The 19,475-nt window shown below is 35.7% G+C and overlaps 1 protein-coding gene across 3 annotated transcripts in view; it reads right to left on the reverse strand.

Annotated features, from left to right (window-relative positions):
* Positions 1-19,475, reverse strand: part of SYCP1 (synaptonemal complex protein 1) — a 175,925-nt gene that overhangs the window by 23,823 nt on the left and 132,627 nt on the right. For all 3 annotated transcript variants that reach the window (XR_002481905.1, XM_008056892.1, XM_008056891.1), the window contains 2 exons: positions 17,785-17,844; positions 12,906-13,085 (listed from right to left, as the gene is read on the reverse strand). Coding sequence is in view for 2 of the 3 variants with exons in the window: in XM_008056892.1 (XP_008055083.1) it covers positions 12,906-13,085; positions 17,785-17,844 (240 nt within the window). In the remaining variant the exon portion in view is untranslated. The remainder of the gene's footprint in view (positions 1-12,905; positions 13,086-17,784; positions 17,845-19,475) is intronic.

Raw genomic sequence — 19,475 nt, forward strand, 5'->3', positions numbered from 1 at the left:
CTGCTCAAAGAAATCAAAGATGACACAAACAAGTGGAAAAATATCCCATGCTCTTGGATTGGAAGAATCAACATTGTGAAGATGTCCATCTTACCTACGGCAACCTACAGATTTAATTCAATACCCATCAAATTACCAGCAACATTCTTCTCAGAGCTAGAAAAAATACAGGAATTCATATGGAAACACAAACGACCAAGAATAGCCAGAATAATCCTTAGAAAAAAAAAAAAAAAAACAAAGCAGGTGATATCACATTACCAGACTTCAAACTTTACTATAAAGCTACAATAATCAAAACAGCTTGGTATTGGTTCAGGAACAGGCATACAGACCAATGGAATAGCATTGAGATTCCAGAAGCAAAACCTCAATTTCTCAACCAACTCATCTTTGACAAAGCCTCCACCACCTATCACTGGGGAGAGGAGAACCTATTCAGTAAATGGTGCTGGGAAAAGTGGCTGACCACATGCAGAAGACTTAAACAAGACCCCTATCTATCCCCATACACAAAAATTAACTCTAAATGAATCAGAGACCTAAATGTAAAACCTCAAACCATAAAAACCTTAGAAAATGCAGGACACACCCCTATGGAAATTGGAACTGGCATTCAATTCCTGAACAAAACCTGAAACGCTCGGGCCATAAGAGATAAGATAGACAAGTGGGACATCATTAAACTGACAAGCTTCTGCAAAGTCAAAGAAACCATCAAGAGAGCAGGGAGACAGACCACAGACTGGGAAAAAGTATTTGCCAACTCCATGTCTGAGAAAGGCCTAACATCTTGGATCTACAAGGAACTCAAACGTGCTGAAAAGAAAAAAACAAACAACCCCATTACAAAGTGGGCAAAAGATATGAACAGACACTTCATAAAAGAAGACATATGAGCAGCCAACAGACACATGAAGAAATGTTCAACCTCACAAATCATCAAGGAGATGCAAATTAAAACTACACTGAGATACCACCTAATTCCAGTCAGAAAGGCCATTATCAATAACTCAAAAAATAACAGATACTGGAGGGGATGTGGTAAAAGGGAACACTTCTACACTGTTGGTGGGAGTGTAAACTAGTGCAACCTCTGTGGAAAGCAGTGTGGCGATTCCTAAAAGCTCTAAATATTGACCTCCCATATGACCCTGCAATCCCCTTACTGGGAATATACCCTGAAGAACTCAGAACACTCTATCAAAAAGATACCTGCACATGTATGCTTATTGCAGCATTGTGAACAATAGCAAGAACCTGGAATCAACCATGCTGTCCATCAAAAGAGGACTGGATTTTAAAATGGTGGTACATATACATGATGGAATACTACGCAGGTATAAAAAAGAACAAAATCATGAATTTTGCAGTAACCTGGATGGAACTAGAGCCTATAATACTGAGTGATCTTTCACAGCAACAAAGATCTGAGCATCACATGTTCTCACTCATAAGTGGACCTTGAACATCTATCGTAATAATATAAGAAAAGGATCGACAGTGGTGGGATTCTATGGGGGGCACAGGGAGGGTAAGGGTGGTGGGATTAATGGTAGTCAATCTCTGTCTGGGGACAGGAGGATACCCCTTATCAACAAGGGTGCCTGAATGAAGCATATTTGTATACCTAACCCTTAACTATACCCCACAATTTTAAAATAAAAAATGTTAAAAAAAAAAAAAGACTCAATGAGATCAAAGAAATAGTGGATACCCAAATCAAACAGGCCACCAAAATAGCCTAAAAATGAAAGCTGACTTGACCATCCTAAGAAAGAACCAAACTGAACTCCTAGAACTGAAGAATTTGTGTCTGGAATTTCAAAACACAATTGCAAGCCTTAATAGCAGACACAATGAAGCAGAAGAAAGAATTTCAGTGCTTGAAGATTGATACTTTGAATTAACTCAGAGAAAATTTTTTTAAATAATGATTTTAATAAATGAACAAAAGCCTTCGAGAGGTATGGTATTATGTAAAGAGACCAGATGTACATTTGATCAGCACTCCTGAGAGACAAGGGAAAAATGAGAACAACCTGGAACAAATTTTTCAAGATACTATCCAGGAAAACTTTTCCTATCTTGTTAGAGAGGTTGCTGTACAAATACAAGAAATTCAGAGAACTCTTGTGAGATACTATATGAGATGACAACCCCCAACATACATAATCATTACACTATCCAAGGTCAACATAAAAGTAAAAAATCTAGAGGTAACCAGAGAGAAGGGATAGACTACTTACCAAGAGAGATCCATCAGAATAGCAGCAGTTCCCAGAGGAAGCATTATAAGCCGGAAGAGACTGGAGGCCCAATTTTAGCACTCATAAAGAAAGGCAAGCCAGTGAAGAATTTTTTACCCCATCAAACTAAGCTTCATAAATGAAGGAGAATTGAAGTCCTTCCCAGACAAACTAGCACTAAGGAAATTTGTCAGCTCATGACCAGCCCTATAAGAGATACTCAAGGGAGTTCTAAACATGGAAATGAAAAAAATGATACTATCTAACATAAAAGACATGTAAACACATAGGTTACAGACCTGACAAATCAACCAAAAAGCAATTTCATAACAACAATATAGCAGGAACAAACACTCATATATCAATAGCTAACCCGAATGTTAACAGTCTAAATGCACCACTTAAAAGGCACCGAATGGCATATAGGATTAAAAAAATACAACTCATCCTTCTGCTGTCTATAGGACATTCATCTCACTTCTAAAGACACCAACAGAAACAAGGTAAAGGGATGGAGATTTTTCCATGAAAACAAAAAGAATAAGGATCAGATAAAACTGAATTTAAACCAATAAAGGTAAAAAAAAAAAGGGGGGGGACAATGAGGGCAAGCTATAATGATAAATGGCTCAATTCAACATAAACGAATATCTATTTTTAATGTATATGCACCCAACATAAGAGCACTCAGATTTATAAAATAGCTGCTACTTAGTCTAAGAGAGGACATAGACGAGGGACCACACAATAATAGGGGGGGACTTCAACACTCCACTAACAGCTTTAGATTGATCTTCAAGGCAGAAAGTGAACAAAGAAATCCTGGATGTAAAATTCAACACTTGACTAATTAGATCTAACAGACATCTACAGAATACAACAATCATAGAATATGCATTCTGCAAACCCCACAACCACAGAATATTCATTCTTCACATCTGCACACGAAACACACTCTAAGATTAACCACATACTTAGTCATAAATCAAGCTTGAATAAATTACAAAAAGTCAAAATCATATCAACCATCTTCTCTGACCAGAGCAGAATAAAAATAGAAAACAACAATAAGGGGAATCTCCCAGATATACAAATACATGGAAATTAAACAATTTGCTCCTGAACGATTTTTGGGTAAACAATGAAATCAACACAGAAATAAAAGGATTCTTAGAAACAAATGAAAATAAAGACACTTCATACCAAAACCTCTGGAATGCCACTAAAATGATGTTGAGAGAAAAGTTTATAACATTGTATGCCCACATCAACAAAATTGAGAGATCATAAATAAATAGCCTAATTCTGCATCAAAGGGAACTGGAAAAACAAGAACGAAACTCAAGCCAGCTGAAGAAAACACATAACCAAATTCAGAACAGAACTAAATAAAATGGAGACCAAAAAATATATATATATGCAAAGGATCAGTAAGTTGAAAAACTGGTTCTTTTAAAGGATAAACAAGATTGACCCCTGGCAGATTAATGGGGAGGAGGCCCAATATAAATCCAAATAAATACAATCACACATGAAAAAGGTAATGTCAGAAGTGATCTTGAAAAAATACAAGATTACCAGAAAATATTATAAACTTATATGCATGTAAGCTCGAAAATCAGGAGAAAATGAAAAAATTGCTAGAAACACACAACCTACCAAGATTGAAACAGGAAGAAACTGAAACTGAACAGACAAGTAGCAAGCCATGGATCATTTCTCAAAATAATGAGAGGCATCTATGACAAACCTCCAGCCAACATCATATTTTGCAGGCAAAAGCTGGAAGCATTCCCCTAAGAGTAGGAACAAGGTAAGGATGCCTACTCTCACCACTCCTATTTAACATAGTGGAAGTCCTAGCCAGAACAATCAGGCAAGAGAAAGAAATAAGAGGTATCCAAACAGAAAAGAGGAAGTTAAATGATCTCTTTTCATAGATGATACAATTATATACCAAGAAACCCCAAAAAGAGTCCACCAAAATCTACTAGCGCTTATAAACAACTTCAGTAGTCTTGGGATAAAAAAAATCAGTGCTCAAAAATCAGTTCCTGCCTGAGCCAGGGGTTCGTGACCAGCCTGGGAAACTTGGTAAGACCTTGTCTCTACAATGTATCCAAAAACTGGCAAGTGTGGCAGCGCACACCTGTAGTTCTGGCTACTCGGAAGGCTGAGGCCTGAGCCCAGCAGGTCGAGGCTGTGGTGGCTGAGAGCATGCCACTGCACTCCAGCCTGGGCAAGAGAGTGGGATTCTGACTCAAAAAAACCGAAACAACAACAACAACAACAAAAACAGTTCCATTTCTATATACCAACAACAAACAGGCTGAGAACCAAATTAAAAACATATAATACCATTTAAAATAGCCACAAAAAACACTTCATGATATAGCTAACCAAAGAGGTGAAAGATCTCTATGAAAACTACAAAACACTGCTGAAAATAAGCAAAGATGACACAAACAGATGGTAAAGCACCCCATGTTCATGCATTTGAAGACTCAGCATCATTAAGATGTCCATACTGCCACAGAAACCTACAAATTCAATGTGATCCCTATCAAACTAGAAGCATCATTTTTCACAGACCTAAAAAAGGCAACACTTACATGCATATAGAAGCAAAAAAAGAGAACGAGTAGCCAAAGTGTCTGAAACAAAAAGAACAAAGCTGGAGGCATCACACAGCGACTTCAAATTTTCTATAAAGTTACAATAATCAAAACAGTATGGTACTGGTCCAACACTAGACATACAGACTGATGAAACAGAATAAAGAACCTGGAAATAAAACCACTGACCTACAACTAACTCACCTTTGACAAAGTTGATGAAAACAAACATTGGTGAAAGGATATCCTATTTAATAAAATGTGCTGGAAAAACTGACTAACCATATGCAGAAGAATGAAGTTGGACCTCTACATACTACCATATACAAGAATTAACTCTAAATAAATTAAATACTTAAATGTAAGACTCCAACTATAAAAATTTTAGTAGAAAACACTCTCCTGGACATCGGCCTAGGCAATGAATTCATGACCAATATCTCAAAAGCAAAGACAGTTAAACTAAAATTGACAAGTAAGACCTTATCAAGTTAAAACATTTCTGCACAGCAAAAGAAACCATCAACAAATTAAAGAGACAACTCAAGAAATGAGAGTAAATATTTGCAAACTATGCTTCCAATAAAGGCTTACTATCCAGAATCTATAAGGAACTCAAACAAATTGACAGGATAAAAACAAATAATCCCATTAAAAAGTGGGCAAAGGACACGAACAGACACTTCTCAAAGGAAGATATACAAGTGGCCAACAAACATGAAAAAATGCTCAACATCACTAATCATCAGAGAAATGCAAATTAAAACCACAATGAGATACCATCTCACACCAGTCAGAATGGCTATGGCTAAAAAGTCAGAAAAAACAAACAAACAAACTGGTGTTGGTGAGATTGTGGAGAAAAGAAAACACTCATACAATGTTGGTGGGAGCGTAAATTAGTTCGGCCCCTTTAGAAAGAAGTTTGGTGATTTTTCAAAATAATCTAAAAATACACTTATCATTCCACCTAGTAATCCCACTACTGGGTGTATACCCAAAGGAGCATAGATTGTGCTATGAAAAAACACTTGCACTTTTATGTTTATTGCAGAACAATTCACAATAGCAAAAACACAGATCCAACCTAGGTATCCATCAATGACGGACTCCGTGATGAAAATGTTATATATATATATATACACACATACATATTCCATGCTGTGTGTGTACGTATATATGTATATGTGGGTTGTTTCCCCCACTCTCTTGATAGTTTCTTTTGCTGTACAAAAGCTTTTCAGTTCGATGAGGTCCCACCTGTCTATCTTAGCTTTTGTGGCATTCATTTTTGGGGACTAGGTCATGCCTACTCCAATGTCCAGAAGGGTGTTTCCTACATTTTCTCCTAGGATTCTTATAGTTTGCAGTTTTTCACTTAGGTCCTTGATCTATTTTTGAGTTGATATGTGCTATACATATACATACACACACACACACACACACACACACACACACAGCATGGAATACTATGCAGTCATAAAAAGAGCAAAATAATGTCCTCTGCAGTGACATGGATGCAGCTGGAGGCCATCATTCTAAACAAATAATCACAGAAACAGAAAACAAAATACCACATGTTCTCGCTTATAAATGCTGGACACATACAGGCAGAAAGATGGGAACAACAGACCCTGGGGACTACTAAAGGGGGGAGAGCAGCCAGAGAGGATAGGGCTGAAAAAATCACCCATCAGGTACCATGTTCATCTTTTGGAGGGTGGGCTCAACAGAAGCCCAAACTTCATCATCACCAATATACCTATGTAACAAACCTGCATGTGTACCCCTTGAATCTAAAATAAAATAAAATAAAATAAAATAAAATATTAAAATGTAAATGTACCACATTTTCTTTATCTATTCCACTTTTGATAGGCAGTAGAGTTGGTTCCATGTTTTTGCTATTGTGAATAGTGCGGCAATAAACATGTGTGTGTAGGTGTCTTTTTTATGTTCCTCTGGGTATATTCCCAGAAGGATAGCTGGATTGTGTGGGAGATCAATTTTTAGATATTTTATAAATTGACACACTGCTTTCCATAGAGGATGAACTAGTCTACATTCCCACCAACAGTGTAGAAGTGTTCCCTTTTTTCCACAGATGCTCCAGCACCTGTTGTTTTTTGACTTATTAATGCCAGCCATCCTTACACGAGTTAGTGGTATGTATCTCATGCAGTTTTGATTTGCAATTCTCTGACGATTAGTGAGGCTGAGCACTTTTTCATGTGTCTAGTGGCAGCTTGTATGTCATCTTTTGAGAAGTGACTGCTCATGTCCTTTGCCCACTTTTTCATGAGTTTTTTTTTTTCCTTTCACTTTGTTTGAGTTACTTGTAGATCCTGACGTTAGTCCTTTGTCAGATGCATCATTTGCAAATACTTTACCTGTTCTGTAGGTTGTTTCCCCCACTCTCTTGATAGTTTCCTCTGCTGTGCAAAAGCTTTTCATTTGATGAGTTCCCACCTGTCTATCTTAGCTTTGTGGCATTCATTTTTGGGGACTAGGTCATGCCTACTCCAATGTCAAGAAGGGTGTTTCCTACATTTTCTCCTAGGACTCTTATAGTTTGCAGTTTTGCATTTAGGTCCTTGATCTATTTTGAGTTGATTTTTTGTATATGGTAATAAATAGGTAAGGGTTCAGTTTCATTCTTCTGGATGTGGTTAGCCAGTTTTCACAGCATCATTAGATAAATATGATTTCTTTCCCCCAATGATTGTTAAAGAACAAAATCATGGCCTTCACAGCAACTTGGATGCAGTCGGAGACCATCATACTAAATGAACTATCACAGAAATAAAGAACTGAATACTGTATGTTCTCACTCATAAGTGGGCCCTGAACACTGGTTACAATAGCACAAGGATGGGGTCTGCAGTCACTGGGCACTGTTAGGGGAGGGAGAGAGGAAGGAGAGGGAGGGGCATGTGACAAACACACTAGGGGAGTGAGGGTGACCTAGAAGCTGAAGCTTCACTTTAATTATAGATGTTCATCTTAATAATAAATTATCTAAAATGGTAAAAAAAAAAAAACTTTCCATGAATAGATAAAAATCAAAGCAGAAAATATAAGAAAGTAAAATAAAAGTGTTTTCTGGGTTGAGAAGAAGTTAGACAACATTCAATTTTAATACATTTTGTAATAAATGTAGTTCCTTCACATATACATTTTAAAATATCCTAGTGCTGTGTATTTCATTGACTGGAAAAACCATACCCCAGAAAAATGACACCTCAGAGCAATCTGATGTTAGAACTAACCTAAAACAGGAAAGGCTTTCCCACCATTGAAGTCTAGACCAAAAAAAAAAAAAGTTTTTTGGTATCACATTCAGCTGATGTTTACCTTAGCTATATAGATGTTTAAAGTTTTATATAGTTAATTTAGTCCATCTTTTCCTTTAGGATTTCTGCCTTTGCTGTCCTCTTTTAGTTTCTTGGGTTTTTTCTTTTTCTTTTTTTTTGCCACTGGCCAGACATGGGGTGGCTCATGCCAGTAATCCCAGCATTTGGGGAGGCCAAGGCAGGAGGACTGCTTAAGCCTAGGAGTTCGAGACCAGCCTAGGCAACATAGTGAGACCTCATTTCTAAAATAAAATAAAAAAAAGAAAGAAAAGAAAAAAAAATTAGTCGGGAATGGTGGCATGTGCCTATAGTCCCAGCTACTTGGGAGGCTGAGATGAAAGGATCACCTGAGCCCAGGAGGTCAAGGCTGTAGTGAGCTGTGATCCCACCACTATACTCCTACTCAAAAAAAAGTAGTGATCCCACCACACTGCACTCCCCACTCAAAAAAAAGTAAACAACAAAAGTCAAATAAGAAACTATGGGAAAAAGTATTTGTTATTCATATTAAAAAGGATTAATACCCCCAATACAGAAATCAACCAAAATTTTAAAAGCGTGAGAAATCCAATAGAACTCGCAAAACAACAATAACAAAACAGGCCCTTCAGAAAAACAAAAGGTAAAATTAAAAGAATTTGTAAGAATTTAGGAAAACCAAGCCCTTTCACCCTTCTGTTAGGAACGTAAATTAGTTCAACCTTTACACAGGGCAATTTGACAATATAAAAATAACACTAACATTTACATAGAACTAGCTAGTTACCAAGCACTCTGTGAAGTGTTTTATACTGATTGACTCATTCAATCCTCAGTTAACTTTATTGCTATTCAATGTGGATCATCTGTAATAATGAAAATCTCAAGACCCCTCAGACACCGAAAAATAGAATATGTAGGACTAAACGCTGACCTTTTTTTTTTCCTCTCTTGCTAAATTCCTAAATAAGTGCCCTGGAGATCATGTCCCACAAAGTCTCACCAGACAAGTTTTATTATCCCTATATAATGTGACTTATTTTCCAACCTAACTCTGGCATAGCATCATATAACAGATAAAGAAGAAAATAAAACATATTTTGTGACCCTGCAAAGTTAAAGCTGCCTTGGGGAAATTTGCATCTGCATAGAATCTCCTTCTGAGGTATATCCTCGACTTTGGGCCCCTTTTAATATACCACCTATTTATTCTGAAGCCTACTATTTAGAGGCTTCGTCTACAAATCAAGAATCTTGGCTTATTCCATTTCCCTTATCTTAAATCAGCATTTCTTTTACCAATATCAAAACTTTTTAGACACAGCTTAACTCTTTCAATCCATTATCAATCAGAAATTCTTTGACTCTACCTATGACCTGCAAGTCCCTGCTTAGAGATGCCCCCTCCTTCCTAGGGCCAACCAATGTGAACTTCACAGGCACTGATTTAAGTTTTGCCAGTAGCTTCTGTCTCCCTAAAAATGTATAAAGCCAAGCTGTAATTCAACCATCTTGGCCACACATTCTCAGGTCACTCACATTTGTCTCAGAATAAACCTTTTGAAGTGTTTTACAGAAAAAAAGGAAAAGAAATAAACACCAAAAAAATTATATATTCAGGAAAACTATCCTTCAAAATTAAGGAGAAATTGAGACATTCCTAGACAAACAAAAACTGAGAAAATTTGATACTAGTAGATTTTCCCCACAAAAAATATTAAATGGAATCCTTCAGTACAAAATGAAAAGATAGCTGCTAGACTTAAAACCATATGAAAAAATAAAGAGCACTGGTAAAGGTAACTCCATAAACAGCTATAGAAGATAATATAAATCTATTTTTGTTTTTATCTTTTTTCTCTTCCCATCTGATTTAAAACTCAAACGTATAAAGCAATAAACATAATACTGCTTCAGACTTATAACATATGTGGTTTGTATGAGAACAATAGCACAAAAGAGGGAGATGGAAGGAAGCTACATTGGAGGAAATTTTTTGTTTACTATTGAAATTATAGTAGTAGTAATTCAAACTAGATTATTTTAAGTTAAGGTGTTAATCACAATCATCAAGGAAACCACTAAGAAAATAACCCTAAAATATAGTAAAAGACAAACTGATTAAAATGTCACACTAGAAAATGTCTCCTTTAAAGAGTGCATGAATGGAAAGACACAGAAACAAAAAGACATAAGATTTATAGAAAACAAATAACAAAATGGTAGAAGTAAATTCTACCATGTCACAGTAATTACATTAAATATAAACAAACACTACAATCAAAAGGCAGAGATTGGCGGAATGATGAAAAAAATGCATGATCCAACTATATGCTGTCCATAAAAGGTACATTTTAGATTCGATGACATAAACGGGTTGAAAGTAAGTGTAAAAAAAGATATACCATGCAAACAGCACAAAAGACCACAAGTAACTATAAAAATATCAGACAAAATAGACCTTAAAACAAAAATTTAGGTAAAGATGGACATTTTATAAGGGTAAAAAGGTCAATCCACCAAAAAAATATAGCAGTTATAAACACAGATACTGCTAACAGCAGAGCCCCAAAATACATGAGCCAAAAGCTAGGAAAAAAAGATAGTTCAACAATAATAGTTGGAAACTTCAATACCCCATTTTCAGTAATGAGTTAGAACATCTAGACAGAAGACAAACAAGGAAACAGAATACTTTAACAGTACTATAAACCAACCAAATGGATATTTAGGAAATTCACAAATATATGAATACGACACACTTCTAAAATAACAAAGGCTCAAAGAATAAATCACAAGGAAATTAGAAAGTACTATGAAGTGTATGAAAACAAAAACACAACATACCAAAACTTGTAAGATGCAGCAAAATCGGTGGGAAATTTAAAGCTGAGAATGCCTCCCTTAAAAACTAAGATCAAGAATAGGGAGATATGACAATGAAATGCAGTTTGGTACCCTGGACTGGATTCCTTGGACATAAAGTTACCCAAATGAAAATTACCCAAATGCCCATTAACAATACAATTGACCGATAAACTGTGGTACAGTCACACAATGGAATACTATACAAAAAAAAAGTCTACAACTTCAAGCAGTAATATGGATAGGTTCCATAAACATAGTATTAAATAAAAGAAGTTCAGACAAAAAGAATACATATTGTATGAATACATTTATAGAAAATGCAAAAACGGGTACATCTAATATAAGAAGTTGAGACAGTAATTGGCCTTAATGGAGGAACCAGTGGCTGGAAAGGGGACAGTAATATTTTGTGTTTTACTCAGGGAGCCAATTATAACATTATGTTTGGTCTGTGAAAATTCAAGTTGAATACTTAAGATCTGTGCGTTTTTCTTATGTCTTTCAATTAAAGGTTTTGAATAAGGTCACTCTTTAATAGATATCATTTCATATCTTGAACAATATAGTAGTAAATACAACAAAATAATCTTAAATAAAATCCTTTCTAAGCTATATAGTTCACTAATTTTCATAACTTTCACAAGATGGATAATATCATGTGTATTCACATTTTAAAGGATGTCAAGAGATGTTCACCATAATCAGAAGTGTCTGTACATTGAGGGTAACCACTATGAGCACATCTTGTAATTGCAGAAGTCAAACATGACTGTATTCATGTTATTGGTTATTAAAATTTTAATAGTTATTTCCTCTCTTAAAATGTGTATACATTTTTTAGCACCATATAGACACACACACACATATATATATATGCCAAATGTGTGTATATATATACATTTCTCAAGAGTTGAGTGGGACTCTTCTCTTGTAATGGAATTGTCAACTGGGACGTAAAGCTGGGGAGAAAAGTGCTAGTGACTCTTAGCACTTTTCTAAAGAAAGTCCTATGATGGAGGCCAGATCCTTCTCTGGGACTCATTAGAAAAGTAGTAGAATAGGCCCTATAATCAACAAACAACTCTCTTATTCCCAGTTATTTTAAGAAAACTGGCAAGGAAAGGCATAACATTTCAGCTTATTGGGATGGATAGTTTTCCCTTCAACTCCCAAGACAAGTGAGGTAAGAATTCTAAGAGTGCCTTTATAAAGAAGACTAGGAGTGCTTTCAGGAAGGGAAGACTGGTATCTCATTCCCTTTTAGACATGAACCTAGGCTGTAAAATTGTCTGTTTGTCTTTGTATCTAGCTGAGCAGAGGAAAAGGAAACTAGAGAGAGATACATGGCAGAGGAGAGAGAGGGGTCAGAAGTAGAACATTCCACGCTGCCATTTAAGCATGGCAAAGTTGTATAAAAACCCCATGCATTAAGTTGACATGTGGAAGATAATTAAAATTAAGCTACCTTGTTAGTGGCATCTGCTCCAAGATGACCACTAGCTAAGTAAGGAATTCCAGCAGCAAGACGATGCGGGGTAAACAGGCAAAGGGAAGTAACTGGGGGGATACTATAAAACGTCAAGTCAGAACTAGATTTCCTGTATCTGGGACTTATGCATAGGTAAATGACTAGCAAGTTATGAAATCTTCCCGAGATTCCATTAAGTTGTGGAAAAGGATAGAAAAAAATAAAACCATTTCATGCTGATGCCACAAAAAATGGAAACCTTCAAAAAACTAGTTTTATATGTGAGTATGACACCAGAAATACCATGATACCAGAAACTACTTTGTTAAAAAAATAAAAAATTACTACTATTTTGGAAATTTTAGATACCGACCTTTGGTAACGGTGTAGATAAAGTACTTTTGGTGGATGTCCACAGATAGTCTCTGTCATGTATGGACTTGCCATGATTGGCTGATGAGAAATTTTGAGATATATTTTTTGAAGAAGTTCCTCTAGAATCAAATTTCTGAAAACCAGTTTCAGGTGTTTCCAACAAAGATGTTTGTATGTTCTGCATTGAACAACAAAAGTGAATAAAAGCATCATTAAATACCATTTTATTTTATTTTTTATTTTTTTTGAGTCTTACTCTGTTACCCAGGCTGGCATACAATGGCACACTCACGGCTACCGTAGCCTCGACCTGTTGATCCTTCCACCTCAGCCTTCCAAGTAGTTGGAACCACAGGCATGCGTCGCCATGCTTGGCTAATTTTTGATTTATTGTAGAGACAAGGTCTTGACATGTTGCTCAGACTGTTCTTGAACCCCTGAGCTCAGGTAATCCTCTTGCCTCCACTTCCCAAAGTGCTGGGATTACAGGTGTGAGTTACCGTACCAGCTCCATTTTAATTATTTAACTAAAGTGCAGCAACTAGTAGAATAGACACTGAAGTAAGCTAGAATTTAACCCCGAATGTATTATTGACTAGACAAGTTTAGATAAATTACTTATGCACTTTTTCACTTTATTTGCCCATTTAAGATGAAAATGGTATCTGCCCCTGTCTTCACAGAACTTCTAAGAAAACAAACAAGATATCTTAACTCTGTTTGACCAAAAGTTGAGGATTCTCTTAAAAAAGAAAAATAAGGCAGGGCTCGGTGGTTCAGCCTGTAATCCCAGCACTTTGAGAGGCCGAGGCGAGTGGATTGCCTGAGCCTGCGGGTTCGAGACCCACCCAGGGAACTTTGCAAGACCTCGTCTCTACAATAAATCAAAAACTAGCCGGGTGTGGTAGTACACGCCTGTAGTTCTGGCTACTTGGAAGGCTGAGGCGGGAAAATGGCCAGAGCCCAGCAGGTCAAGGCTGCGGTGGCCGGGAGTGTGCCACTGCATTCCAGTCTAGGTGACAGAGTGAGACTCCAACTCGAAAAAAAAAAAAAAAAAAAAAAACCCAAAACTCTATCAGGAAGCCTTAATCTGTGGTTAACTCCAATTGCCTAAAAGCCAGAGGGTTATTTTTTCCCATTTTCATTCATTTTCTTTCATGCATTGAAAGTTCCTCTCTTACTAGAAATTGACCTTCCATATGACCTATCAATTCCCCTATTGGGAATATATCCAGAGGAACTCAAATTATTCCACAAAAAAGATACCTTCATACGTATGTTTACTGCAGCTCTATTCACAATAGCAAAAACATGGACCCAATCGTGTTGCCCATTGAAGCTGGACTGGATTAAAAAAATGTGGTACATACACACAAAGGAATATTATGCAGCCATAAAGAAGGACAAATATATGGACTTTGCAGCAACCTGGATGGATTTGGAGTCGATCCTACTCAGTGATTTATCACAAAAACAAAGAACAGAGTTCCACATGTTCTCACTCAAAAGAGGATCTTGAACAATTAAAATGCTATAGGAAAGCGACTGTCAGTAATGGGAAACAGGCAAGGGGGGGTGGGCTCGGCAGTTGAACGAAACTGCTAAGGGAAGGAGGGGCACACCTCATCAACAAGGGTACCTGCATGATCAATGTTTATATACCTATCCCTGAATAGTTTAGGTATATAAACCCCACATCTTTATAATACAAATTAAAAAATTAAAAAAGGATTTCACACAAAAAAGAAAATTCCTCTCTTTCACCTATAAAAATATCAGTTTTTTCCTATCTACCAACCTCACTTGCCTCCAAAAATAAGGAGAATAATTATGAAAATAAATAGTAAGGAAAAATTTTGGGAAAAAGCTGAGAAAATAGCTATTTGCTTCAATACTTCTAAAAATAAACAAATTGCAAATTTACTCTAAATACTTAGACATTATTTCAACTCCATTTCCTCAGTTCTTTCATTTTACCTTTGTATACAGCTTCTTTAACCACTCGACCTAGTTTCTAATAAAAGCCAGAAATAGTTTTTTTAGTGGGATCCTCCATGAAACTCATGCTCATTAATTTCTATTTTACCTCTTCCTCTGATCATCACCATCTTCACATGAATACAATCATGGCAATCTCTCACATGAAAGAACGGAGCATTAAAAAAAAAGGGAATGCTACAAAGATAATTCTTCAAAGACTTGGTGGTTGAATTTGCAATAGTTTTTAAATTAGGAAAGCAAAGGGTATAGGACCAAGAGGTAAATGCATATACTGTAACAATCACTGAACTAGCAGTCAAGTAGATAATAATGCTCTTTTCTCCTGCATCTTTTACTATCATGCCAGGTGATTTAAGTAAATCTCCATATATCTCCAGGCTTAAATTTATCCATTCATAAACTCAAGAAGCTAAATGAGATGATTTATGGCTTTCTTGCCCAGTTCTAGTCACCTGTCATTTCAAAATCCTTTTTCCAGCAGGCATTAATTTTGGTAGCTTTTTTTCAGAGTTGCATTTCTGTATCCTTTTTCCTGCCTATTTCTACATATTAGTTGATGAACCAATTTTGATAAAAGCAAATTTTTTTCTTTTCTCTGGATTCATAAGAGATAACCTTTTGAGCTTCCAAATGTAACTGTTTTCATGGACAAATTTTTCCTTCCAAAAGGTCTGAGTAAGACAATTTAAAGTCACTGCACCATCTTGTGGCCATTTCTGGGAATTGATATTTTCCAGACAGCCTAAAACAAAATGTACCCTATATATATAACAGAATACATGATGGAAACATATATACTACAAGTTACACTTTTTGAATGTTACATTTACAGTGATTCATGTATTATATACAGAACATTAACAATTTTCACGTTGATTTTTAAAACGAACACTTTTACAGCATTCACTGTACCTAGTACCTTTAAATGCTTTACAAATATCATCTCAATCTTCATAACAATTTTAGGAGATAGGTACTGTTACTATCCTTTTGTAGATGAGGAAACTGAGGTATGAAGAAGTAACTGCCCAAACTCATAAATGTTTCATAAACTTAATGATTATTACTTGTAAGGCCAGAATATTTCAGTAGTGTTAGAATAAAGCACAGTAAAAAAAAAAAAAGCCTAGTTAAATTGCTTAATTTCTTTTACTGTTTTTTTCATTTTGCAACTTATGTATCCATACTCCCAGATAAAATAAATGGCATTTACTAATCTACTTGATAACAGATACAAATAATGAGAATTAAACATGAAACAAAATATATCCATAAGTGATATATACTTTCATAATATAAACACATTGCAAATTTAGAAAATAATATTAGTGATTAATCAATTTGCTTATCTTCATCAGACACTTTTTAAAGTCTATATCTAACCCTCCTTACTAATTTTGTTAGGATGATAATTTCTCAATATAATGTTTAGCACAGTGTCTGGGACATGTGAAGCATAAATATTCACCCACAGGTTAAATATTTATTTCCTTCTTCTCTTTCTTTGAACTCAAATGTAACAAAATTAGCACTTTTTATGCCTAACAAGTGAACTGTTCCCAGACTATTTTGATTGTCATTTTCAGTTTAATTATAATTAAACTGTGGTGACTCAGGAGACTACATCACTATGAATAAAGAAAATACTCAGTCATTTTAAGCAAAAATTGGTTGCAATCCTATATTATCAAGTAGGTTAGCAGCTAAGGGCTACTCTTCTTCCCAATAACTGAGGCCCCTTTCCACATGAATTTGGATTGGTGCATTTGAAAGAAAAGAAGAACCTGGATACATATAGCTCAACTCTTTCCTTACTCCTCCTCTTGAGAAACAGAGGGCTCACAACATTCATTCTGCTCTGCTCCTTAATGCCACAAGTTTTACAAGAGCAAGTCATCAAACGGACAGACCTGTCCCAGTGAAGTTCTCCTTGTCAATGCAGTTAAATCTGGCTAGTTTGGGACTTCAAGATTAAGAGATCCTCTTGCCTTCAAATATAAGTCACATTCTCCAATATTAGTTATCAATAATAAATATATTATTATCAATAGTAAAGATACTTGTCTTTCTTAGTTGATTTAGAACTTAAAGAAAACAGAATGACATTTATTAAACCCCCTCAAAACCCAAAATTAGACATAATCTAAATATAAGCTTTAGCATCTTTAATGAACATATTTAACTGTAACACTAAAAATTTTTCAGGAGATAAACATAAAAGTACTTAATTAACTTAATAATTAATACAAGTTATACATAAAGACTAAAATCTCTGTCTATGAAAATTATAGACAGACTGAACTCTTTGCCTACAGCAAGAGTTACAGACAAAAACTGAAGTCTTCTTTAATTCTCCAAATGACAAATTTTTAGCATTTTTAGTTAATTCTTTTGAATTAATAAATGGCAATAAACAGCTTAGGAAACAAAAATGTATAATATATATATATATAAAATGTTATTTTTCTACTTATAAACAAAAAAGTCATTTCTAAGTAGATGTTAGAATTGAAATGGTGGCTGGGCTCAGTGGCTTAGCCTGTAATCTCAGCACTTTGGAAGACCAAGGCTAGTGAATAGCTTGAGCCCGTGGGTTCAAGACGAGCCCAGGCAACTTGGTAAGACCTCGCCTCTACAATAAATCAAAAATTAGCCAGGTGTGGTAGCACACGCCTGTAGTTCTGGCTGCTTGGAAGGCTGAGGCAGAAGGATTGCCAGAGCCCAGCAGGTTGCAGCAGGTTGACACTGGGATGGCTGTGAGCATACCACTACACCTCAGTCTGGGCAACAGAGTGAGACTTCGACTCAAAAAAAGAAAAAGAAAAACAAAGAAAATGAAATGGTTAAAGAAAACTATGAGAATTATATGTTCTTACCTTGTCTTTTTTTTCTTTGACAGAAACTGTGTTTTCTTCTGCCTTTCTTCTGAGTTTTTCCTATTAAAAAGAAATATCAAATACAACACAATCATTAATATGATCACAAACAAATGTTCTTACTATCAAAATCTTTTCTAATAAGTATCAACATAGAAAGAATACTACCTCTGAATCTTATAAAATAATAATAAAAAAATTAGTTCCTCTCTACAGAGATGTTATTTGGTTTTATCTTTTCTTTTTATTCTGATCTGTCTGTAGTGTATATCTGCAGAATCTTGAAAAAGTCTCTTAAAACTCTGAATCTCAATTTTCTTATTTGTTAAGTGAATGGATCAGATTATAGAGTAAGAGTAACAAAGTAGCACAAGTACCTAAACTGTGAAGAGGTGCAAAGAAATCTAAAATATTATGGAACTTTAAAGCTAGAATTAGCTTTACCCCTGTGTGTTGAGAAAAGGTGTATTTCAGTTGGACTTTGAATAATGAACAAGATTTCAACATGAGATAGAAAGATAACGTGGAAAAGCAAAAACAATCACATGAATAAATACAGAAAAGTACACAATATTTAGGAAATAGTACATAATTTTTTCTGAAGAACGGGGTGTGTACATAGAAGTAGTCAAGATAAAAAAGGAAAAAACAGTTGTGGCAAAAGCAGAAAGTATGATATGCTAAGCTACAGAATCATAGGAAAAAAGAAAACATAATCCTGGCCTACTGAAACGAGTGTGTAGTATGCATGTCATATGACAGCCAACTGGTGAACAGAATTGTTAAAGCCCCAGGAAGCCTTAAAGGTCTTAGAGAGGGGAAGTCTCCCAGTCTACAGAACTTTAGGCAGTCAAACTTGCCCATATGCCTATGTCAATATCTATCCTCACTGAATACCTTGGGTATACATGTTATCTCTCCCACAGTATTGCTCTTAACCAAAGAACTCTCTGTCATGAAAGAAGTGGACAGTAACCTAATGTAATGGTATTTACTGTTTTTTTATTATGTATCCTATCACCCACCAATTGTTGATCTTTAGTTATACCCACAACTGGGGTCTACTCTAAGGGGCTGGGATTCTATTTTTAGGACAAAATACATTCTCTAAAACCAGCAACATTGATCTGACTCGCAGAACACATATCTTGGCTTCTAGAGGACAGAAGGGAGAAAGCACCTCCCACAACTGCACTCTACAATTCTGACTTTTGCTGGTCAGGAGATCTTAGTACAGTCTATTCTGATACAACAAGTGTTTCCAAGGTGTGAATTAGCTCACATACGAACATTTATCTTTGGTGGTGACCATGGGTTTCCTAAGACCAAAGAGATGGGAAGTCCACCAAGGTTTCTATTTAATCTGAATGAGTAAAATATGCCCATAACATAGCCTGGCAAACAGAAGGTTGACTTGAGCCATCACAGTTGAGAATTACAACTTTGTGATCAAATTTCAGACCTAAATAAACTCACTAGCATAAAATCCTCTGAATAGAAAGGAAGCCTGGGATGCTTGTGAAAAGTGTGTAATATCTGCAATATTGTATAACATATTTAAGGACTTTGAAACTTTCCCTCCATATTAAAGTAGTAAACAAACAAATTTCACATCACTAGGCAGAGATCAAGGCCTCAAACTATGAAAGCTATATCATAATCCCATAAAGCCAACCTATTTTAATTAGAAG

The sequence above is a fragment of the Carlito syrichta genome, unplaced genomic scaffold (assembly GCF_000164805.1).
Source record: "Carlito syrichta isolate Samal-C Ts95f unplaced genomic scaffold, Tarsius_syrichta-2.0.1 Scaffold302570, whole genome shotgun sequence".
Classification (NCBI taxonomy): Eukaryota; Metazoa; Chordata; class Mammalia; order Primates; family Tarsiidae; genus Carlito; species Carlito syrichta.